The 26,086-nt window shown below is 31.8% G+C and overlaps 1 protein-coding gene, 1 long non-coding RNA gene and 1 other non-coding gene across 4 annotated transcripts; 1 reads left to right on the top strand and 2 right to left on the bottom strand.

The window, feature by feature from the left end:
- Positions 1-11,541: 11,541 nt before the first annotated feature.
- Positions 11,542-14,097, top strand: LOC121229988 (uncharacterized). Of its 2 annotated transcripts, XR_005927950.1 has the most exons (4): positions 11,542-12,195; positions 12,726-12,821; positions 13,222-13,483; positions 13,576-14,097. It is a non-coding gene; the product is annotated as an uncharacterized lncRNA (long non-coding RNA). The 2 variants fall into 2 exon arrangements; XR_005927944.1 differs by having other exon boundaries at positions 11,542-12,821.
- Positions 14,098-16,571: 2,474 nt separating this feature from the next.
- LOC107925529 (secoisolariciresinol dehydrogenase) lies at positions 16,572-17,820 on the bottom strand. The gene is made up of 2 exons (XM_016856251.2): positions 17,701-17,820; positions 16,572-17,493 (listed from the first exon to the last, which is right to left on the bottom strand). Exons 1-2 carry the CDS (start codon positions 17,727-17,729, stop codon positions 16,698-16,700), a joined length of 825 nt encoding a protein of 274 aa, XP_016711740.1. The 5' UTR covers positions 17,730-17,820; the 3' UTR covers positions 16,572-16,697.
- A 7,266-nt stretch (positions 17,821-25,086) lies between these two features.
- LOC121208358 (small nucleolar RNA R71) lies at positions 25,087-25,192 on the bottom strand. The gene has a single exon (XR_005903346.1). It is a non-coding gene; the product is annotated as a small nucleolar RNA R71 (small nucleolar RNA).
- Positions 25,193-26,086: the final 894 nt, after the last annotated feature.

A 26,086-nucleotide genomic window follows, 5' to 3' on the forward strand; every position in this document is an offset into this window, starting at 1 on the left:
AAATTTTGTAGCTCTATACTTTCGCAGTTCCTTAATAGAGGCTCTTCGGGTAGTAGGGGTAGAAGTAGTAGCAGGCATACTTCCTACTGCTCTTTGAAGAGCTTCGGCAATCATTCTAAATACTTATGTATTATCCCTTCCAGTATTCAGTGGTTGGTTACCTACTGTACATTTCTTGATCGATACCCTCGATACTTTCATCAGACATATTTTATTCACTATAAAACAGAGTTAATTTATCAGTATATAAATCAGCATCCAATCCCGACTCAAAGTTAACATAATAATGACATGTACCTCTAGACTCTATTTCATGCTCGACTTAATCCTAGAATTGGCTAAACCCAATTAGCTCTGATACCACTAAATGTAACACCCCCTAACCCCATGCCGTCACTGGAATAGGGCTATAAGATATTACCGGACTTAAACACTAACATTTATATAAAACCTAGTCATACACTTTACATTCTGGATCAATATTCATCAAATTTCAACATAAAGTCCCTATTATGAGCCTACGAGGTCTAATATATGTCTTAGAAGTGATTTGGGACTAAACTGTAACTTTAGAAAAAATTTTCTTGGAGATAGGGGCACACGCCCGTGTGGCTTGGGACAAGCCCGTGTGGCCTGGAACATGCCCGTGTGCTGCAGCCATGTGGTACATGGCTAACTACTGACTTAAGCCCACGGCCAAATGACACGCCTGTGTGTCAAGGCTGTGAAATATTTAGGAGGTTACTGAGTTTCTCACACGGCCATAAGGCACGCCCGTGTCCCCTGACCGTGTGGCACCATATAGGCTTGATTTAAGCCAATTTACCACCCCTTTTTCATTTCGATTAAGGAAATTTTCACATGCCAAATATATCTATTTCATGCCCAAATATTTACTAATAGTACCTAAATAAAATATCATTCATTATACCATTCAAACTTAGCAAATATTCATTCTTACATTCATTACCTCTTAAGAATATTTTACCACAATTCATATCAAAATTATACAACATTATCATACTAGTCAAACTCATATAAGTTTAACTTTCAAAATATGCATATTTCATACCATACTTCAACAACTTTCATGTTTATACACTATCATATACAAAAGAACACCTTAACAACTTAGGAACATGCCATTTTACCAAAAGATAAGTATTCACCACTTTGAGTCCAGAATTGGCTTGGATGCTGAGTCATTAACTTTCTTTCGTGCCTAAACTTGCGCACGGAAACATACCGTACGCTGAGTATACACTCAGTGGTATTTCTATAAACTAATACTTAAAAAACTAATATGCTATGTATATACATTGTAGCATAACTTTTATTTCATAATCTTATTAACTTCATCACTTACCTCTAACTTATAGCTCTTAAATGTATTTAAAACAATTCTTTTTATTCTTTTCATATCATTCAATATCTTTCAATACTTGTATAACAGTCACAGTCACATAATCAATAGTAGTCAGTCTTTGTCTTTAGTACTTTCAATTACGCGTATTAACATAACTCAGACCTGGACGGATACACGGATCCAACCCACAAACCGAGGATAATGTATAGTGCTTCATCGGTCGAAACCATAATACACCGTAGGGTAACAGTAACAGTAGCAGTAACAGTCATAGTCAGGTACAGAGTACCTCTTCGGAACGAATTCGAAACAGTCACAGTAGTGGACACTTATAGTGTCTCATCGACACACAGTCGGAATATCCTTGAACACTTCCAATCCTATGGCATGCCAATTATATCCGACTAGCCCGACACTGTTAATAGGGTATTCAAATCATATCATTATAATATAGAAACAGTAACATTTTCCATCATATCATTCATTATACATTCTAACAGTAAAATTTCTAATTTAATCCCTTGAATTTTCTATAGTTTATAATTAAACTTTTACACTATATTCAGTCTAGTCCTTTCACTAAATTAGCCTTGATTAAGCTAAATTTACTTAATAAAAATCTAATTAACCTCTCACTTAACTTCGTAAATATTTCTAATAAATATTTACGAATCTAATTTTACGAAAATTATAACCTAAAAATTCAATTTTCTGATGACCTTAAAATTTGGGTCATTACAGAAAAGGTTTACTGCAAATCCCATGACAACCCCCGAATATGATTGGTGGTAGGGCAAAAGAGTCAATGACAATGTCCCTTTGTCAAATCAAGAAAAAACTCGGCTGATAGAAGAACACTTACAAGTAATCCTGTCTGATTTGGAAATCATAAAATAAGACTTTGAAAAGAGGAGTTTTGAGTTGAAAAAAATAGAACAACTAGAAGAGGAAAAGATGCAGCTAGGATTAGACGTCGACGTCCAGAAGTTAGAAGCTGAGAAAATGAGAAAATGAAAGAACAAGGATGAGGAAGACTTAGACAGTCTAAAAACATATTATAAGAAGCTATGCTTGTTGATAAGGACTATCGGGTTGGGTAAAACATCGGGCAATGGCGGTAAGAGATCAAAAAAGAAAAGATTAGAGCTGATAAGTGGGAAAAGAAATTCCAAGATGCTTGAGTTCAAGAAGATACTCTAGAAAGGGATTTGTTAGAAAGTCGAAATGAAAAGGTTGGATTAAGAGCCTGGGTAGAAGAATTAGAAAATTCACTGCGTTAATATTGTAGTCGCAACTCCGCAATTGAGTTGAAAGCAAGTCTAAATAAGATTGAAGAGTTGAAAAGAAAGATAGAAGAGCTCGAGACCGCACTGCAAAACTATAAACTTTGAGTTGAACTTCTAAAAACAAATAATGAACACTGGAAAGAGCAATTCCAACGCTCTCAATGTCAGATTAGAGATAGAGATCACATCATGGGCGAAACTATGGCTTAAATATATATTAATTAATAATATTGTTGAATGAATTGGTGTCACAAGTTAACTCGACACCAAGACAAGATTGATGACAACACCATTCTAAACAATTGTACTCATCTAGCTAGTATTCTTAATCGGACATATCTATGTGTTTAAATTTTGTTTTGCTCACAATTTAATCCATTTTTTTTCTGTTTTAATATAGTACATATTTAATGTGTTATTATTAATTAATTTCAAATCATACATTTCATAATATATTGTATGTTATTTTCAAACACACATTTATGTTCTAAATATGCGTACGTGTGTGATAAAATCTCTAGTATTAGTAATGTTGTTGATTGAGTTGATGTTACAAGTCAAGTTAACAACAGTTCAAGATTTATAACAACACTATGATAAATAATTGTACTAATTTAGTATTCTTAATCTGATGTATTTATGTGTTTAAATTTGTTTTACTCACAATTTAGTCTCTCTCTTTTTATTTGTAATATCGTACATGTTTTATTTATTATTATTAATTAATTTCGAATCATATATTTTATTATTTATTATATGTTATTTTCAAATACTTTTATGTTCTAAATACATGATTCTTACATGCTTACGCATGTATAGAATTTCTTGTACTAATTATAATTATAATAAAACAATAAAGTATAATAATATATATATATATAATTTGATCTTGTCTTGGTTGTAACCCAGAAAAAATAGTTACTACGAATGTAATTCTAGAACTAAGTTAAATTTTTTACTTTGGTTTTAGAATTAAGGTTAAAGTTTAGTTTTAAGTGAGGGGCTAAATTGAGTGTTTCAAATTTTTTGAGGATAAAACAGTATTTTGAACTGAGTTAAGGGTCAAATCAAACCTCATTTCAAATTTTGAGGACTAAGAGTAAAACTTTCTGAACTAATAATAGGGGAACCAAATTGAACCATGTTGGATTAAACCAAGTTTTCGTAATTTAAAGATCAAATTGAAGTTTTGGAAATAATTGATGGCCAATTTTAAAAATGGAAATTAATAATTCCGTAATTTAGTCCAATTTTATGTATTTTAAAAATAATGAAAATAAGGTAGAAACCAACTATATTGAAATATTAAGTAATTACATAAAATTAAAATAGTTAAAATTTTAAATATATAAAATAAAACCATTAATTTAATTTATTCATATCAATCGACAGATTATTAAATGAATAAGATTATTCAACGTTAATAATAAAAAAGTACAAATTAAAAAATAATTAATTCCAATTAAAATAGTTAAAAATTGTTTTTTAAAGAAACAAAATTATTAAGCTAAACAAGTTGTTTCATTAGCGGTGTAGAAAGTACAATTCAAGTTTACTATGAGTATTAATAAACTTATTAAAAAATTCACTACATCTTTTCATTGTGCAAAAGAATTTTAAATAAAATAATGTAAAATTAATATTTAACTAAACATTGAATTCGAACATAAAAGTATTAAAATAATATAGAAGTTTTGAATTAATATTCAAATTGTAAATTCAAATATCAAATTTTTTACAAATATATATTTAATATTTAATATTCAAATTCTATACCAAACTTTTAACTAATTAATATTATATATTTAAATAAATAAATAATAATAATTATTCTTTATTCAATTTTACAATTTTTTTTACCTATCTACAAGTGGTCACACATGTGGTTGGTGATTCACTGATGACAGAAATTACATCATGTACAAAGCCTAGGGTTGCAGCAATATCAGACATTTGCATATATATTGTGTGTCATGCTTTGTCACCCGACAAAGCTCAATATACAACGTCACCAATATCGCTAAACCCCAACTGTTGGAACAAGCCCGATACAAATCGGCCAATAGAGGCAAGTGCATAATGTGGACCTTATTACTATTTGCATTTGGCATAAGTACCCCACTATCAGTTGCAATATATATGCTCAATCAGCGCACATCAGATTTGACTCAGTGGCATTGCTCAATAAGGTTTGGAAATTTTCATTCAACCAGGAAAATTTCAAACTAGTAAATCTAGTTTCCCCATCATCGGGTGAGCTTCCAAGCAACTGGTAGCAGAGGGCTGAAGGTTTGACCATTTAACTTGAACCTGTGACCGCATCACTGTCAATTGGGAGCCCGAGTTGCATTGCGACGTCTTCCAGGGTGATGGTGCACTTCCCACATGGCAGATCAAAAATGTGGGTCTTCGGGCGTCACCACTCAAACAAGGCAAATATTAAGTTTACTCTTAAGTCGAACATCCGGACCAATGCCGCTGTTCCAAATCTGGCGGCATCCAAGTATAGCATAATCCATTCGTCCAAACAGTATCTTGAAATATGAACTCACAACCTCAACCGGTACTCATCTTGTCTATATCATATAACCACATTTGTTAAATCGACTAAGTAAATATAAGTTAAATCGCAACTCTATAAATATATTTGTGTAATAAATATCCAAATATTTTACCAGCTCGTTCATCATCAGTGCAGTGTGATCGGATGCTCGGAGAAGAGAACTCATAGTGATATTTGCATAATCAATAAAAAATTAATCACCAACTCAAAAAACTAAATACGGTTAAACATTATATTATAATATATAAATTATTGCAATTAAAAAATCTTAAATCTAATAAGATTTTCCCTCAAAATACCAATACAACAATCTCAAAACTTCAAACACCAAAAGAAATACAAAATTTTCAATTTCTCCATTTTCTTTCCCAAATTTCGACTAGTGGGGTGAATGGGGGACCATTGGGATTTATAGAGGAAGAGGGGGAGAAGAAGAAGAAAAGGTCTGACTTGCGCTACACAACCTGGCGACACGAAAATAAAAAATAAATAAAATTTTTTGACATAAGTGTCGCCAAGAAGAACGACGACACCAAAAAGTATATAAATTTTTTTCTTTTCTCTGATACATTTTTTTATCTGGCACCTTTTTTTTTTAAATTTTCCGATGCCTCTAAAGGGAATGGCAGCACCCATCAAATATTTTTTTCCCCCAAAATACCAATATTTTTAACGGGTATGTAGAAAAATATATACTAGTGTTGCCAATGGGAATGACAACACCAAAGAAATTTATTTATTTTTTAAATTTGGCAGTCATTGGATAATGATGAGGGTGGTGCCGCCATTCTCATTGGCAGCACCAATAATCACCATAGAAAATGGGTCATTTTCGTACAAGATTTTACACCTAGATCAGTTTTGCAATTAATCATTTTTTTAGGTTAGTTTTAAAAAAAGCCAAATAGTGACAATCCTATTATTATCGTTTTTTATTTTAATTTTCGTTTTGCACAACATTTTTAATACTATTAGCATAAGAAACTACTTAAATTGTTTGCTTAAGATTAAAATATTATTCTTTTATAATCAATATTTTCACCTAGATGGTAGGTTTTGGGTTATTTTTTTATATATGCCATAATTATTGTAAACAAAAGGGGTTAATTCAATATTAAATGTTTCATTCCATTCCGTTTCTCCAAAGTAAAAATAAAGATTTAAATTATATTAAGGTATTTTTTCCAAATTTAGCCCAATACTATAATATAATCTCTATTAAAGCCTTTTTTTTCCTACATGTCATAATATGATAAACAATTATATCAATGGTCATCCTTGAATACTATAATATAACTTTTCATTTGAAGATATCTAGAAACAACAAGATAATATTTTACTACATGTCATAATATGATAAACAATTAATTCAAGAGTTGTTTATTTTTTAAAATAATCAATTAAAGAACTTATACTCCATTATTTAAAATAAAATAAATGAAACATCTTACCAGTTGGTGGGTGCGAAAATTTGTATTTTGGATCTCAAATTGCATCAAGAAATATTCTAGTGTCATGTGCCAATCGTTCCCATCCAACCATAACAAATATGAAACACATATTAAAATCACAAACTACTATAATATTCTGAGTCGAGACACCTTTTTCCTAATGTAAGGAGTTTGTTTATTTGGTGGAAGAATGACGGTAATATGTGTACTATCAATTGCACCTATGCAATCCTAAACAAATAATTGTATTAGCCTCATGCATATTTTTAGTTAAAAATATTAAAATATAATGATATAATTTAAAATTTTAACCTTAAAATGTGGCATATATTTAGAATCATTATGTATTTATTTAAGTATTGAGCTATGATGGTTGTGAAACTAACTAATAATTCGACTTAAGGCAAGCGCACCTATCGAACAGTAGTATAGTTATGGTGAGACTGGAATATCGTATCCACGAAGACCAAAAGTACTAGTAGTTACTCTCTTTGTATTATCTACCCTAAGAATTTAAGGGTGTTTTTAAACTAAACTAATTTTCTAATTTATCTAAGATCATGACAGAGGTGAAAGTTGGAAAATACTTTAGGAAAACCGATTGAGAAAACAATACCCAAGAAAGAATCCACCTAGACTTCACTTATTACCTTTGACTTAGACGATTTATTCACTTGACTTATCCCGTAGAAATCCCTAGTTTATGTTAATATCTCTCTCGAGACTAAGAACAACTGACTCTAGGTTGATTAATTGAAATCTCTTTCTAATTAAAACCTCTATTGTCACATTAACTCGATCTATGGATTCCCTTATTAGATTTGACTTTAATCCGGTAGATTTATGTCGCCCTATCTCTAGGATTGTATTCAAAGCTACTTAATTATGAATGATCTACTCTTAAACAGAGACTTTTTCTCCACTGAATAAGCACATCAAAAACCTGGATTAATATCCTGAAATATTAAAGCAAGAATTAAAATCATAATTAAGAATAAGAACAAGTATCTATCATATAAATCAAAGCATAATAAGATTCTTCATAGGGTTCATCTCTCTTAGGTATTTAGGGAGTTTAGTTCATAATAATAATGGAAAACATCTCAAAGTTTAGAAAACAACAAAACATAAAGAAATCCAAGAACTTCTAGAAAATTGGATGGAAATCTTCAGTCTTGATGTAGATCCTGGCTCCGAGGTGATTCCGATGGCTAGTCGCGGGTATTCTCTACCTCCAACTCTGTGTGTGTCTCTCATCCTCTTCTAGGGTCTTTATATAGACTTTTGAATGCCCAAATTAGCCCAAAATAAGCCTTTTCCGAGTAGAACTAGACTTGGGCTCGACAGGGACACGACCGTAGGCCACGCCCGTGTACAGATGCTCAAGCCGTGTGCAATTTTGACTTGGATTAATGTCGACATGGCCATGACACACGGGTGTGTGGTCTACCCGTGTGTCACACATGGGCGTGTGGATTACCCATGTGGAACTGCCTAGGTCATGCGAAACATTGATTTAGGCCTAATTTGTCCATTTTTGGCTCGTTTCTTGCTCTTTTTGTTATCCTAAGCTTGCCTGAGTATAACACATGAATTCAAAGGATTAGGAGTATCGAATTCAATAAAATCAAGGAAAAAAATCATCCATAAATATGTCAAGCATAGGATAAAATATGTATCTATTACGGTTTATCAAATATCTCCACACTTAAGCATTTGCTTGTCCTCAAGCAAAATCCTTAACTCACAATTAAACTAAATCCTTCTCAACTTATAATTCTCATCAATAATGTTCGAAATAATCCATAAGTAATCATACATTAAGAGCTTAACCATAAGAACATCAAAGTTTCAAACAATCCAAATTGAGCATTTTAATCCTAAAATCATAGGCATCCCCCTTTATCTAAGTAGTTATCTTTAATTCCAATTTGACAAGAGTTGACATCCTCACTAAAGGTTCACTCAAATCACTCAAAGTGTTTAAGGTTTAACAATTAAGCACTCAATAGTCAAACATGAAAAGTTATTACCATAAGCTTGCATAAAAATCAAATCTCCACCACTATAAATGAGATGATACACAAATCAAAAGGTCTTTAGCAGGGTTGTAATGGGGCTTGGGTTAAAGGTGTGGATAAATGATCAAAAGAGGGTTAGAATCAAGATTAATTTAAATAAATAACCAAACTTAAAAAATGAAGCTCATTGCTGAATTACAAGAAGGTGCCAGAATTCAAACTATCTAAAGCAAATGATGTGAGCTTTTCTCAATATAACAATTTTAACTTATCCAAGCTCCTTAGAACAATATGTAACTGAATTAATAAATATACGGGTTTTTTTTTAGAATAAGAACACATAATGGAGAATACGGGTTCTCCATAATAAAACTTCCTAACTTAGAAACTGATCGTGAATCGATACCTTTGTAAATGCAAAATGACATGCAAACAAAAGAAAAGAAATAGCCAGTATCACATGATATCAATAAATCTCAACGATAACTTATAAGGGTAATGTCTAAATTTTAAACTTAACTAAGTTGGGCTCTTACGATTTTTTGATATGAGGTTGGTTCTAAAGTTTGAGGTACCCGAACCAGCAGATTCCTCGATTCTCACCCATTATAGGCTCATTTGAAATGAGTTCAGTTCAGGGGAATACATTTCCCTATGGCTACACGGAGATGAAAATCTCACGAAACCATAGGTACGGATGTATCCCGAAAGTGATCCACTATCCTACACGGAGGCGAAAACCTCACGAAGGCGTAGTTTCTCACTCCCACTTAAGGGTGTGACCACAACGATCATGTAAATGTAATGTGTACCAAAATATAACAAACATATGCAGTAATTCAAACACATGTAATGCAAAGAGGATTAGATTTTAAAATTTTTAATTTCCGACATTAAGGCAAGAGATAATCAATTACACGGCTTGACTCTCTTATGGAGTCCCCAGCGGAGTCGCCAAGCTGTCGAGACCATTTTTAAATCGATTTTTGGAAAATGGGTATCGACTTTAAAAATGAAAACATGAGTCGCCACTAATCTTTTTAGGTGTGATTGGATCACATTTAAAACATTTGTTTTAAAATCGTTGGTTTTGGTCTACGAAATCAAAAGAACGGGTTCGGGAGCCAGTTACATACGAGGAAGGATTAGCACCCTCGTAACGCCCAAAATTGGTACCTAATTGATTATCAAGTGTCTTTAATGTTGGAAATTTTAAAATTTTAAGATGTAATTCTCTTTAAAACATTTTAATTTTGTAAATTTGGGCTCACTCGTATCAAAGTATCGACACTAAGTTAGCTTTTTGGAAATCCCTATCTTGAAACAACAAAACGTTATATCCAGTCGGTTAGGACATATTGCTTTGAAATTCCAAGACAATTACTCGCATTTTGAAACCTTAAAAACTTAGAAGGGTACTTGATTATTCGAACTCAACGAGAAAAGTCGCAACCCAATAAGTTAGGGCACTATTTTTCTCGAAATTTCCAAACACCAAGCATTGCCTCTATATTTGTTGAAAACTTTGGAATTTTGTTTTTAATTAATGTATGAGAAATCACATTATCATTAAGGAACAGAATATTGCAACAGTAAGTGAATAAAACATGCATTTAAACGAAACAGTAGCAATAACACAAAATCATATACTAGATACATACATATAAGAATAATATATATAGCAAATCTTAACAACATGCATGTAAAGATATACATAGTATATATTGAAAATGAATAAACAAAGCATACAAACATACAAAGTAGTAATTAACAATAATGCATGAGATACAAAAAAAAAGTAATACAATATCTATGTACATGTTCATAAAACGTAATATCAAATAATAAATATAAACTAACATTTAACACATGATATATGCAATATAAATAATGCATAAAAGAATTATAATATAAAGTGAATAATTATTAACAAAATATACATATAATACAAATAAAATATGATATTTAATAACAATTTTAAAATAGTATTTAATTATACAATATGTAATATATGATGATAGAATTTAAAAATATATCGTCTTAGAAAAAAATAATGTATAAGAATTTATATTTATAATAAAATAATTATAATTTAAATTTAGCATAATATAAAATAAGTAATTAATGATGAAATATACATGCAAATAAAAATAAAATGACATAATAATATAAAATAATATATATAACATGTATATAAAAATAATGTATAGTATATATATTAATATATAATATAAGCACAAATATAATAACCATATATAAATAATAATGTAAAATAATAATAATATAAAATAATATATTTAAAACGTAAGATAATATAAAGATAAAGATATTTAAACATTAAGTGATAAAATATAGTATAGATATATATAGGAAAATAATATATGATAAAAATATAAGTAGTATTTTTAATAATAATATATGTATAGTTTTTATAAATAGATTATATAAAATAAAATAATATAATTTAAAAATGGTAAAACAAAGGTTAAAATTGAATTTAAATAGAATTATAAGGCTAATTTGCAAAATAGTATAAGTTCTGGGCCTGATTTGCGAGAATTAAAACGGCAAAGGACTCACTGGGCAGTTTGCCCTAATTCTAAACGACGCCGTCTCCAGGATGTAATAACCGTTTGGATTAAATTAAAACTAAAACAAAATAATAAGGCCAAATCATAAATAAAATAAAGTGTAATTATAAACTAAAAAAGGGTAGAAGGACTGATCGGGTAATTAACCCAATTCTAAAAATGCGCGGATCCTTCCCGGGTAATCGGGTCAACGCGCGGATCCTGGGGGTCTAAAACGCCGTCGTTTCGCTGGGGCTATATAAACCAAAGCTTTAGCCCAAAAATCATTTTACACTGGGTTTTAAAAAAAAAAACTTAAAATTCTCTCTGAAATGAGAGGAGAGAGAGAGAGAGCTTGGCTCCGGTCTCCGTCGAGCCGAGCCTCGGTCCTTGGCTTCACGCGCCCATGCGCCGTCACCGACTCCTCCCCGTTCGGTGGCCGAAGACCCGAAACCCCGATTTTTCTACGCAAATAAAGGGTTCGACCTTTTTCTTTTCATTATTTACAGTATATAAGTACATATATGTAAAATATTTTACCTTTGTGTATCTCAATTAACTGTAGTATCCTACTTTGTGTACGTATGTAAAAATAAGATTTTTATTGCATCTATGTATGTATTTCAGAAACCTCAAAATCATCCCTTTACATCCTCTCAATTTGGGCTTTTTATAGCCACTGAAAAAGAAAAAGAAAGAATCTTTACAATCTTTGGTTTATTTCTTGCCATATTTGTTCTGTTTCTGTCGTTTTCTTTCTATTTTTGCAGGTATTTGCGAGAAATCCAGCGGTGGCGAAGGCTTCGATGATGGCGGTGACGGTCCCGGCCTTGACTGCATTGATGGCCTCGATTCGGGGAACTAGACAGACACTCCCCAAAGCTTCCAGAATCCTTTACGGCGCGAGTAAAAAAAGAGAATTAGGAAGAAACCCTAAGGTTTGATGTGTGTTTGGGGCTCATTGGGCCTGCTAAGAATTTGGGCCATGACTGTATTGGTGTATTGGGTCACTGTAACGTGCTATGGGTTATTGGGTTTGATTTAGGCTAACGGGATGTTGGGTTATTTTTTTTGGGGTGTATTTGGGTTGTTGGGTAGTAACAGTGGGCCTGCTGGGTAGGGTCTTGTAATTGGACTTTTTAAATGGACATTTTAAATAAATAAATACTTATTTATTTAATTTTTATATTCTACTTTCAGCCCGATCAAATTTGGGTTATTACACATGGTATAGATTGTTTGAATTAAGTAATTTGTAGAATTTACATTGATGATTATTGGTTATATGAACTTCTATGAATGGTAAGGTTTGTAGTGTTAAGGATTTATGTTGAATTGATGGTCTGTGAGGTGAACGAGTTTTTTCCCTTACTATTTGCTTAATTAGTCAGGAATTTTGTGTAATTAGTAATGGAGAATTGGATGTATAGTCAAATAAGGAACTGTATCCTAATGGTGTTAAGTGCAGAACACTTTGCAAGGAGAAGATTCCAATAAAAATGTAGAAAATCTTGAAACCGGAAATTCAAGTTGCAAAGTCAAGAAAGATGCCTCTGATTCTCTGGTGAGAGTTCATCTTTTTACTTTTTCTGTTAGTGTTTTTATAGACCATTTTCAATGTTTTGATGGTAGTGATCACTACATGATGTGAAGTAAAAATAGTTGTTATAGCATTTTAGGTATGGGGTTGGCATTTCATGGACAATTGAGCAGGATTATTATGTATGTCAAATAAGACTTCAATTTTACAGCATGATAAATTAGATTTTGTGATGACATTCACATGAATGCTTTCTTGTCCTTTATTTATATGGTTTTCCAATTTCACAATGGAATATACGTAAATAGTAATGAAACCTTGGTCTTAAAATTTTATTTTAGGAAACTGGTTTGCTTAAAATTATATCTTGATAAATTACACTTTGTAATGACATTCAAATTGGATGTTTTCTTTGTACTGGCAGCTCGATAGATTCATGCCAAATCGTTCAGCAATGGACTATGATTATGCGCATTACATGCTGACTGAAGGGAGGAAGATCAAATAGAACCAGACAGTTTTCTCACCAGCCAGGGAGGCCTATAGGATGCAGCTAGCCGAGGTCTTGAACATGAATAGGACTTGGATCTTGGCTTTCAAGAACAAGCCACCAACACCTGTTGAATTCTTCCATTGGCTTGAACAATTCTGAAGTACAGTTATGGGATTTTGCTTCAAATAGGCAGGTTTGTATAAGCTCTAAATATTAGCAATTTCTTTTTGTTTCCCAGTTCTGTCATTTATTCCGACTCAATCCTTTATTTTCTAATGCTTGCAGTTGCACACTCTGAGAGGTTGTCACTGATCAATAGTGGGTTCAATGGCATGGAATAGTCACTTTCTTACAACTGGAGGAATGGATGGTATGATAGTTAACAATAATGTAAGGATTAGATCCCATGTTGTTAAAACCTACAGAGGATATCGGCAAAAAGTTTGTGGGCTGAAATGGTCAGCTTCTGGACAACAACTGGCCAGTGGAGGCATGATAGTCTTGTTCACATATGGGATATGCCCAAGGCATCTTCAAATTCACCAACACAATGGATACACAGGCTAGAGGATCATACATATGGGATATGGGATATGTCCAAGGCACAACAGTTGGCAAAAGAGAAAGCTGATATTACAATCAAGAGTCTCCAATGTCTTCCTCAAAGTCTTCAAATTATACATTTGTCTGAGAAAAAATAATTTCTCTGTAAAATTAAATTGATGAACAATAAAGTTTTTGTGGTCATCAATATTAAGCTAATAAACTTCCATTATGTATACAAGGAAAACCTATGTTACAGGGGTTTCTCTTTTTCTTCTTTAAAGTATTTGTGTTTGACGTTTATCTGAAAAAGTGTTAATAGACTTTGGTTGTTTTCAATTTATGAGGGTTAATATTCTAGCTTAATAATTGAGTATTATTATATATTAAATTTGATTTATTTATTTATAAATAAATTATTGCAATATATGTAAAAATAATTTAAAATATAAATTTATTAATATATATAAATTTATTAATATATGTAAAAACAGCTTTTCCGGAAAATATTTTCAAGAAACCTGCCAAACAACAGAAAATATTTTACACAGATTCATCCAAACACTGGAAAAGTAAATCATTTTCAGAAAAGTAAATCATTTTCTAGAAATTATTTTCCGGAAAACATTTTATTGGCAAACAAACGAAGCCTTATTTTATTTTTACTTGGTTTGGTTTGGGCCCGGGCAAAAATGACCTATTATAGTTTTGATAAGAAATAATACTTCATGTAAAATCGCAAGTATTGGCACGATCAAAATTAATATGTTCGATAGAGTCGTCCAAACACTTAGTGGTGTACAACATGTACAAGAATTGAAGAGGAATTTGATTTTGTTAAGTACTCTTGATTAAAGGGCACAAGTACACAACTGAAAGTGGGGCTTTGAAGATTAGCAAGGGCTCCCTCGTTGTGATAAGGGCACAGAAAGATTGTCAAGTTATATGTTTTGCAATGTTCAACTGTTACTGGTGATGTAATTGTCGCTTCCTCTTTTACTTGTCAGATGATGATGTTACTTGACTTTGACATATGCCTCTAGGGTATATGGGTGAGAACGACATGATAGAATTGACCAAAAGAGAACTTCTTGATGAACAAGGCAGTAGCAAATTGAAGTTCGGTGAGCACCGTGTTTTTGGGAAGCAAAAGAGAGTTTGATTCACCAGAGAAATCCATAACACTAAGAGAACGCTGTATTATATTCATTCTGATCTTTTGGGACCATCTAAAGTGCCTTCGAAGGGTGGCGCTAATTATATGTTGATGATCATTGATGAGTTTTCCAGCAAAGTTTGGGCATTCTTCCTGAAACAGAAAAGTAATGTGTTTTCCACATGAAAAACATGTGAAGCATGATAGAATATAATGACTTATGTTACGTGAAGTTATGTCATGAAACTGGATTTTCATGCAAGAGCTTGAAGATGTTTATTGTGTATGATGATACGAGATTTCATGCAAACACTAAGAGTTAATCTATGCTTATTGTGGATCGAGTTGGCTTACTTTCATGTGGTTGCATATATATAAAGTTTCATGTCTTGAATATATATGTATATGGTCCTAGATAACTGTATTTATAGTTATATTGTTGTGCGGGTAGGGAAACGTGTATATATATATACTTTGAAATAAGGCAATATATATATGTATTTTTGGTAATATATATAATTCTTAAAAACTCATAAAAATCAAACGATTCTTTGGTTGAAATGGAAAAGGTAAATGACTAATATGCATGTGTCCTAAATTCAAATTTTATTATAGTATTAATTTATTAAAAATAAAAAGATAAAAAATACCCTCCTATTAACACTTATTATTTTGTATATAAAAGGGTATTTTAATAATATCATAATTAAATTGGTGCTCAGTTAACTTGTAAGATCAAGCTAGTAATAGGCTTAATACAAGTATAAACAAGTAACTAGTATGGTTCTCAACTCATGCTTTACTTTGGTTTAATTATTTTGGGGATAAATTATGAAGTTAAAATATAAAGGTTATAATATGGTCCAAGTTTATGTACTTTCTATATATTTGTATTCAATTCCAATATTTTTGTGTTTGAGAATTTAATCTCTTTAGTTTTTGGATTTAAATGATTAGATCTAATTGTTAACATCGTAAAATTGTTCTATTAAATTCACTGGTGTAACATTCTATTTTTTATTAAATTCTCACTTGGTAGACACATGACAAAAAATGGTACTGTAATGGACATATATTTAACATATAATTTTAATAGTTAAAAATTCTTAAAATTCACATAATTATTTTTAATAAAAATAAAGTATTCAAACTAACCAATAAAACTAAAATATTTGAAATGTAATTAAAATGTTTTGAAATTTAAAACCAATTTAAAATAAACATAATAATTTGAAGATATTTTTGTTTACTATTTATATTAATAAGCATAAAATATGACACATAAGCATTGTGAGTTTTTTCTTGACAATCCAAGAAAATGTTTTAAAATTTATTTCCTTCTTGAAGCATAAAGAGTTAATTCCCCCCCTCCGTACATTTTTTAATAAAAATATATAGTTCTTGGGTATAATATCTTAAGAAAATTATTTGATTTTTAGGAAAAGGAAAAAGGAAAATCGTTTAAATTTAAGAAAATGGTCGTAAACTCTAATCAGTTCTTATGATTTTGGGTGCTTAAATTTTCTCTTGACTAGATCAATTATTGTCTACCCTAAATTAAAAAAAGAAATTAATTTGCTCATTTGAACAACATAACAAGTAGGATTGATCAAATTCAATGATACAATTTATTACAAGTTTAATTTTTGGATTTACTTTCCTTATTTAAGAAAACCTGTTGAAAGAGTAAAGTTGAGGACTTCTTGATTTATTCCAAAAGTGCTGCGAATCCCATTTTCCATGACTGATTGCTAAGACTATACCCTCCGTCGACTGGTAAGTTAACACCACTAATAAATTTAGCGTCATCACTTGCCAAATACAGTGCCGCATTGGCAAAATCTTCAGCCTCCAGTACGGGGCCTTTCAACACTGCTGAAACCGCAAGCATCTCCTCTCCCTTCTTCTTATCAATATTCCCAATTGATTTTTGGAACAATGGGGTCAAAATTGCGTTAGGCGAAATGCAGTTAACTCTAATTCCATGCTCACCTAACTCCACGCTCAAGCTCTTCGTCAGCCCTGCGACGGCATGCTTTGATGCCTTGTATGCATGGGGGAGACCCACACTGATTTTTGAAACAATACTTGATGTGAAGAGTATGCAGCCTTTCTTAGCCGGGACCATGGCCCTGGCAGCATACTTGGCACCCAAGAAACCACCCAATACATTGACATCGAACACTCTCTTGAAGTCCTCAGCGCCGGCGTCTGTCACTCTTACTTCATTGTCACCAGTAATGCCTGCATTGTTGAACATGATATCTAGCTTTCCGTACTTGGAGACAACCAAGTTTACAGCATTTTCAACATCGGATTCGCATGTTACATCGCAGTGGACATAGCTGATGTTATCCGTTCCAAGCTCTTGACAAAGGGAGTTGCCCAATTCGTCTTGAATATCAGCAATCAGAACCTTGGCTCCATGTTTGACAAATAGTCTGACTGTACACTCTCCTAAGCCACTGGCACCACCAGTTATCAGTGCCACCTTGCCATCCAGTCTGTATCAAACAAAGAAGAAATAAGGTTTAGATACTAAAAGTTGGACCCAAACCTATTCAATATCATGTCTTCAGGACTAATTATATGAACCCAATTAAGCTTCGAGTTCGACCATTTTCACTTTAAAAACACATTGGTAAGCCTATTTTAAAGAAGAAATTTCTAAATGTGAAATATGAATTTGTGGAATCGTAAGATTTAATTACCTTTTGGTTACTGAGGACCCGAAACTCATTGTTTTAACGAAGAAAATAGAAATTCGCCTTTGGTTTTTCTTTTGATTGAATGCTTGGGATGCTGTGGCTTCAACTCAATGTTATTCTGGTCTTTTATAGCTTCAGGGAAGGTAACAATGTTCTGAAAATTCAACGATGTCATCATCCTAGCTTGTAGACTTTTCTAATCATCACTCTTATTTAAACATGTGGAGACACTTTAGTCAAATTATATTTTCTAAAAACAAATATTTTTTAGGGTAAATTACATAATTTTCATAAACTTTCATTTTAGATATTTAAATTTTTATTACAAAATAAACATTGAATTAATTTACATGGTACATTAATTTTAAGCACTCTTATTAAGATGTTTAACGGAAACCCGTGCAGAATTTAATATAAGATTTTGATATTATTGATATTTTCCACGTATAATCAGTGATGGAGCTAAAAAATTTTTTGAGAGGGCAATAATTAAATTATATATTTTAAAATAGTAAAAATAAAATTTTATCATTTTAATAGCTTTATATGTTTATAATTTTTAAAGAGTTAAATTAAATTTTTATCATTTTTAAGAAGGCTAAAGTGTAATTTTATCATTACTAATTTAAAATTTTATAAATTATAAAAAGTCTAAATTAAAAATTTATGATTTTAGGGTGCCATGTGTCTCTAGTAAGCTCCAACAAATCATATAACTAAACTATTATCAATTTAATTACAACTTTCTTTTATTTACAATATAATACTAAAGAGTAGACAATATCATTTTTAATTGATGATATAATACTTTTTTTAAATTTCTTTTTGTAATAATTTGGTTATCTTGTGCCGAGCCTTCTTAATTTAAAAAAAAGTTTATTTTCAACAATTATTTCCTTTTCTCTAATAACTATTATTGAATGTATTTATTAATTTAGTGTAAATATCTTTTGTATTTATCATAAATCATTAGCATAATTATTGCGTCTTACTTCACCAACTTTTTGTTATTTTTAATTTAGTATTTTAACTTACTTCCATACTTATTAGTTTTTTCCCTGTGCATTGCACGGGTTGATTACTAATATTAATTTAAATATATTGTATTTATTAAATAATATTTTAATATATTATTTGAATATTTAAATTCAAATATATCATATTTCTTATCAAAAGTTTGGTACATAGTTTGAATATTCAACATTAATATTTGCATTTAAATATATTATATTTTTTTGTCAAAATTATGTAAACAGTCTGAATATATAATTTGAATATTCAAAATTTTGATATTATTTGTAATGATTTTATGCTCTAATGCAATGTTTAATCAATATTATTTTAGTTAAATATTAATTTTACATTGGATTTACAGGAATATAAATTTAAGTAGTGGATTCTTTTCAAAGTCTAAATAAGGGTGTGTTAGAATTAGGTTCATCAGTTATAATTATTGAAAAATAGTGAATTCTTGTCACTGAATTAGGATACATAAACGTAGGGAAACTAAACTGCATAAACAAACTTTTTCCCTTGTTAAACTTTTGTTTTCGCAATACTTGTAGAAATGTTTACTTCCGCGGTCATTTTTACTCGTATATTGCTTTTTACTTTGCAATTATTTCAAGTCAACAAAAATTATTCTTAAAAAATCAATAATCTTAATCTGTACAACTTAAACATAAAAATACTTCAAATAGAAAATTATCTAAATTTAAATTACTTAAATATAAAATGACACGAATATATAACTTGAAATAATTTAAATATGATATGATTTTGTCAAACATATCCAAAATGACTGACAAGAAAATAAACCCTCGCTTTTGAATTTTCTTCTGATAGCAATGCTTGGGATGTTGTGTTTCAATTGAATATTGTTATTCTGGTCTTTTTAGCTTCAGGGTGCCCTGCAATGTTCCAAAAAATCAACAATGGCATCCTCATGGTTTGTACGCATTCATTGTATATATATTATATAACTTTCAAGTCAATGATCCAATTCTCGATTATGACTTTTCTAAGTAATCACCCTTGACTCGAAATATTTATATATATCATTAGCCAAGTATTTTGACTCGGTTAGGTCTCATAAATTAAATGATATTGATTTAAAGTACTTAAGCTCAAGGCGCCACTAATCAATCAGTGCGACATAGTAGTAGGGACTTGGTTATACATTGTCAAGTTTATGTTTATTTATTTCAGTCAGTTAGTTTATTTTGATCTATTTTTTTATATTGGAAAAAATATTAAATTAAAAATAATTATAAAAATTTAAAAGTAAAAAAAACTCATCAAGAATTAAATAAACTTTCATCGAAATTTTTCAGAAATTGTTATATTATTATAAAAGTTATTGAAAACTTTTGCCATGTAGCATGCTATGGCCCGCACATGGTAAACTCAATTCTGTCCGGGCCCAAACCAAACAAATCAAGCCTAATAAAAAATAAATAAAAACAATCCAGCCGATTTACAATATCAAATCTAATGGCCCAAATCAAAACAAAAATTTAATGACTTAAATGGCCCAAAAGCCTAAATTTTAAAAAAAAAAAACTCTAGCACGCGCCACACCTTAGCCTAGCCGCTGCCGCTTCTAGCGCTTGCCACCAACTGCTCTGTCAACCACCATGCAAAAAAGAAGAAACAACACACGCAATTACCAGTGGCAAGAACAGTAAAAAGAAATTATATAAAAATTGAATGAAATGGCTATAAAAGCCATTGAACAAATCTATATGAAAATGTTTTTTTTTGGGAATAGAAATCGAAATAGAAAACGAAACAATCAAAAAATTCAAAGGTGATCTTTTTTATTTATTTGTCCTTTATTTTTTCTTTTTTAATCTGTTATTATCTATATATAAAAAATAAAATAAAAAATTACCTGGCATTCGATATTTTGTCGTTGGAAATCGAACCGTCCTCCGCATTTTTGCAGCCACCGGTGGGTCTCCGGTGAGCACCGACCCTAGATCTAGATTTTGGGAGTTGAAAAGCCCAAAGTGGGTTTTTTTGGTTTTTTCAACCACCAGGAACAATGGAGTCATTGCCGGCGACTGGTGGCTGTCGCAGCGAAAACTCGCCAAACCTAAGCCTGACACAGGGAAGGGAAAAAAAGGGTTTCAGGATTTTTTTTAAAAGAATAGGCTGAAATGATTTTTTAAAGTTTTTTTTACTTATATAGGGTGCCAATATGGCACCGTTTTAGAAGGGTCTGAAAGGCCCCAAAACGACGTCGTTTTGGGGGCCAACCCGATCCGACCCGACCTGACCTAGCAGGATCAACATGTTTTTTAAAGGGGGTCTAATTGTTATTTTGTCCCTTCTGCTTTTTTGCTACTTTTCAATTTAGTCCTATTCATTTTTATTTGTTTTTATTTTTGCCCCATTATTTAAATCCCTGTACAATTTAGTCCCCTGACCCATTGTGAACCCCTTGGGGAATGACACATGTTAATGTGAGGGGAATAATTTCCATTTGACCCCTTAAATTTTTATCTTATTTTAATTTAATCCTTCAGTTTCTTTTTCTTTATAATTTAGACTATTAGTTTTGTTATATTTTAAATTTAGTCCTTTATTCCTTTTCTTTGTTTATTTTGCAATTTATGCTTCAAGTTTTTCTTAAATTTCAATTTATCCCTTATTTGGTTAATTTTACCTCTTTATTTATTATGTTATTTATTTTAGTATTTAAAATTTAGGTTATTTATATTTTCTTTTATTTATACATTTTATTTTTTATATTATCCTTGCTATTATTCCATTATTTATTTTTTACCTTTTTATACTTTCAAAAAAAATAGATTGTTTATTTTTTTGCACATTTTGTTATTATCATTATTATTATCTTATTATGCATATTAGTATCATGATTTATTATTACTATTAACTTTTATATTTTATTATGCATATTACGCCATTATTACTACAAATTGATGTCGCACTATCATTATTCGCGAAGCATGGCATTTTTATCTTACTTTTAGCTGGTTTTTTTATATATATTCATTCATTTATTATCCTGGTATCATCTCATTTTACTTATCACTACTTTGTTTTATTTCATTAATTACTATGTATTTATATATTCATTCATTTTTATGCTATACCCGAATAAACTAAATACATATTACTTTAAATATTGCATTCGTCTTTGCACGATGCCCAAAAGGATTTTTTTAAAAATCAAGGTAATTATTATTATTATTTAGAATTAGAAAAGTCATGTTCTTAACTTACGAGATATGGCTTCTTTCTAAAATCGAGGTAGTCGGATATTTACTTTAAAATAGATGAAAAAGAGATTTAAGTGATGATCAAATGACGTTAAAAATGACGTTAATTCTTGTTCTCGGGGATATAAGGCATTGTGTCCTACCTTACGGAATATGATCCTTTCTTCTCGATTAACTTGAAATAAGCCCCTTTTCGTGAAAATTAATTTAGTTAAGCAATGTCTTAATAAGGGATTGTATTTTAAATTCTCTTCAAATTTTTAATTTTCGACACCAAAGACATCAAGTAATTAATTAGGTACTAATTTTGGGCGTAACGAAAGTGCTAATCCTTCCTCGTGTGTAACCGACTCCCGAACCTATTTTCTGGATTTTTGTAGATCGAAAAACATTATTTTAATAAATCAAACCTCTTATTGAAGCGATCAAATTGCGAGGTGACTCGATCACGCCTCCAAAAAGTGATTGGTGGCGACTCCTATTTTCGTTTTTTAATAAAAAGTCAATTTCAAAAAAAAAGATTTCGACAGCTTGGCGACTCCACTGGGGACAAAATAAGAGAGCCAAGCCACGAGTTGATTACTTTTTGGTCTTTTTGTCGAAAATTGATAATTTGGTTTAAATTTATGATCCCTTTATTACATTTCATCCTTCATGTTTTGACACCTCGAGTTATATAGCGATCTAGTATATCTGTTTTATTGGTTCGAAAGTTTCTTTTTGTGTGTTTTTCGCATATTGCATTTGCATAACTGTTCAATTTTGCCCTTCTTAAGTAGGAGAGAAACTATTCCTTCGTGAGGTCTTCACCTCCGTATAGGATAGTGGATTGCTTTTGGGATACATCCATACCTATGTCTTCATAAGGTCTTCATCTCCGTATACCCATAGGGAAGTGTATTCCCCTAAACTGAACTCGGTTTGTATGAGCTTATAATGGGTGAGGATCAAGAAATTTTTCAGTTCAAGTATCCTTACTTTAAAATCGAGCCGCATATAATGAGCCTTAAGAACTTACCCTAGGTAGAGCCACACCAAACCCCTAGTGGTTGATAAACCGTAATTTATACATATTTTCCCCCATGTTTAACGTATTTTATGGATGATTTTCCATTAGAATTGGTGAATTCGATGCTCCTAATACTTAGGAGAGCATAGGAGAGAGAAAGGAACGAGAAACGGGCCAAAAACGGAGAAAATAGGCCAAAGTACGAAATCAACATAGCCTGAACCTCCTCACAAGGGCAGACCACACGGCCGTGCCAATCTGGTAGAATTGGAGCACGACTCGCACGGGCATAGCACACGCCCGTGCCATTCTAACAGGCTCGAACACAGCCTGAAGTAATCGCACACGGGCGTGTCACATGGGCGTGTCCTTATTGAGCCCAAGTTAAGTCCAATTCGGAAAAGGCCACTTTTGAGGGCTCCTAGGCATTCCAAAGCCTATAAATACACCCTAGAAGAGGAGAAAAAGGGAGACGGAGAATAGGGGGTAAGGAATTACTCCGAGGAAGCCGATTGATCCATCTCAGAAGCCATATTCATCATCAAGACTGAAGATCTCTCCTCAATTTCCCTTCAGGAGTTTTGGGTTTTCTTTATGTTTTGTATTTTTTATTCTTCTGAGATGTTTTCTTATTTAGTTATAAACTAAAACCCCTAAATACCTAAGGAGAATGAAACTTAAGACGAATCTTGTTATTATTTTCTGAATCGTATGATAAATATTTAACTTGTTTTTAATTATGTGTTCTTAATTCTTGTTTTGATATCCCAGGATATTGATTTAAGACATGCTCTTATTCAGAGGAGGAATAGACCCTGTCTAAGAGTACATTTGTCATAATTAAGCGGAGTTGATTGCGCGCCTAGAAATAGGGTGACAAGATTTTACCAGATTAGGGTGAAACCTAATAAGGGATCCATAAATCGAGTTAATGTAACCCTAGAGTGTTAATTAGAGAAAAGTCTCAGTTATTCAATCTAGGGATTAGACGTTATTAGTCTTGAATAGGGATAATAACATAACTTAGGGAACTCTACGGAACAAGTTGAATGAATAAATCGTCCGGTTCGGAGCCAGAATAACAAGTAAAGTCTAGGTGGATTTTTCCTTAGGTATTGTCTTAAGTCAATCGATTTTCCTCGAAAGCAATTCCCCAATTATTTTCTTTGTGAGTTCTTAGTTTAGATAATTAGTTAATTAAAACAAAACCTCTTTTTATTCTTAGGCTACATAGTAAAAAGACAATCATTACTAGTGCTTTTAGTTCCTTTGGGTTCGTCAATCCGGTCTTGCTAAAACTATACTACTGTTCGATAGGTACACTTGCCTACATCGCGATATTAGTTAGTTCAAGAACGAGTAATTATAAATATTTAAAACCTATCACGAAACCTCGCGATCAAGTTTTTGGTACCGTTGCTGGGGAACTAAAATATTAGGAACGCTCAATTTTTATTACTTTAGCCATTTATTTTTCTTGCAATTTAATTTAATTTAATTTAATTATTATTATATTTATTAATTTACTTTTTCTTTTTCTTGGCAGATTTTTATAGTTTATGACTAGAAGAAACCCGTCGGGACCATTACTTTTTGACGAAAAAATCGATCGTACAGTTCGCAGAAACCAAAGAGAAATAAGGCGCAGCTTAAGATACACGAAGAACGAGCAAGAAGACGATACTCAACCCCCAACCGAAGAGATGGCTAAAAACCAAGGCAATCAGCTTCCTCCTACAATTGCGGCTAATCAAAATCTTGCTCCACGCACTATGTATGATTATGCTAAACCTTCTTTAATAGGAATTGAATCTAGCATAGTTAGACCTGCTGTAGCTGCAAATACTTTTGAACTGAAACCTAACACAATTCAAATGATACAACATTTTGTTCAGTTTGATGGTTTGGAGGATGAAGATCCCAACGCTCACTTAGCAAACTTTCTGGAATTTTGCGATACATTTAAAATCAATGGCGTTTCTGATGATGCCATTCATCTTCGGTTGTTCGCCTTTTCACTGAGAAACAAAGCTAAACAGTGGTTGAACTCATTACCACGAGGGTCTATCACTACTTGGGAACAAATGACCGAAAATTTTTTACTAAAATACTTTCCGTCGGCTAAAACGGCTAAATTACATAATGATATCTCTTCTTTTGTGCAGATGGATTTAGAAACACTTTATGATGCATGGGAAAGATACAAAGACTTACTAAGAAGGTGCCCTCACTATGGGTTACCGCTTTGGCTTCAAGCACAAACATTCCATAATGGTTTGAATCCCTCGACTCGTTAAATGGTTGACGCAGCTGCTGGCGGAACCATCAACAATAAAACACTGGAAGATACCTATGAGTTTATAGAGGAGATGTCACTGAATAACTATTAGTGACAAGTTATGAGGACAAAGCCAACGAAAACAGCCGGCGTTTATAACATCAATTCAGTCATCATGCTCTTTAATCAGGTAGAACTTCTTAATAAAAAGATTGATGGTTTTCTTAGTTCTACGCGGGTACATCCAGTAATGAGGTGTGACTCAAGCGGAGGAGGTGTGCATACAGAATATCAATCCTTCAATCCTACAACTGAGGAGGAACAAGTCAACTATATGGGTAATAATAACTTTAGATATCAAAATAACACATACAGTAATACTTATAATACAGGTTGGACGAACCACCCAAATTTCTCCTGGGGTGGTCAAGGGAATCAAAAGCCACAAAATCCTCAGGGTTTTCAACAGCCACCTTATCAACAAGAAAAGAAGCCAAACCTTGAAGAGATGCTCTCAAAGTTTATTTCGGTATCAAAAACTCGTTTTCAGAACACTGAGACAGCACTTAAGAATCAACAAGCATCGATCTAAGGACTCGAAACTCAAATAAGCCAGTTTTCTAAACTAATCTCGGAAAGGCCACTAGGTACTTAGTAATACCAAATCAATAGAGCATGTCAAAGCAGTTACACTAAGGAGTGGGAAAGTGTTAGCAGAATCTAAAAAGAAGTTAGCACAAGAAGCCGTGAAAAGCAAAAGGAGGGAAGAAAAACCCGAAAATAGTGACAAACCAGTGCTGGGGGAATATACACCACCGGTTACATATCCAGCAAAATTAAAAAAAGATCGCATTG

Source organism: Gossypium hirsutum, chromosome A01 (assembly GCF_007990345.1).
Source record: "Gossypium hirsutum isolate 1008001.06 chromosome A01, Gossypium_hirsutum_v2.1, whole genome shotgun sequence".
NCBI lineage: Eukaryota > Viridiplantae > Streptophyta > Magnoliopsida > Malvales > Malvaceae > Gossypium > Gossypium hirsutum.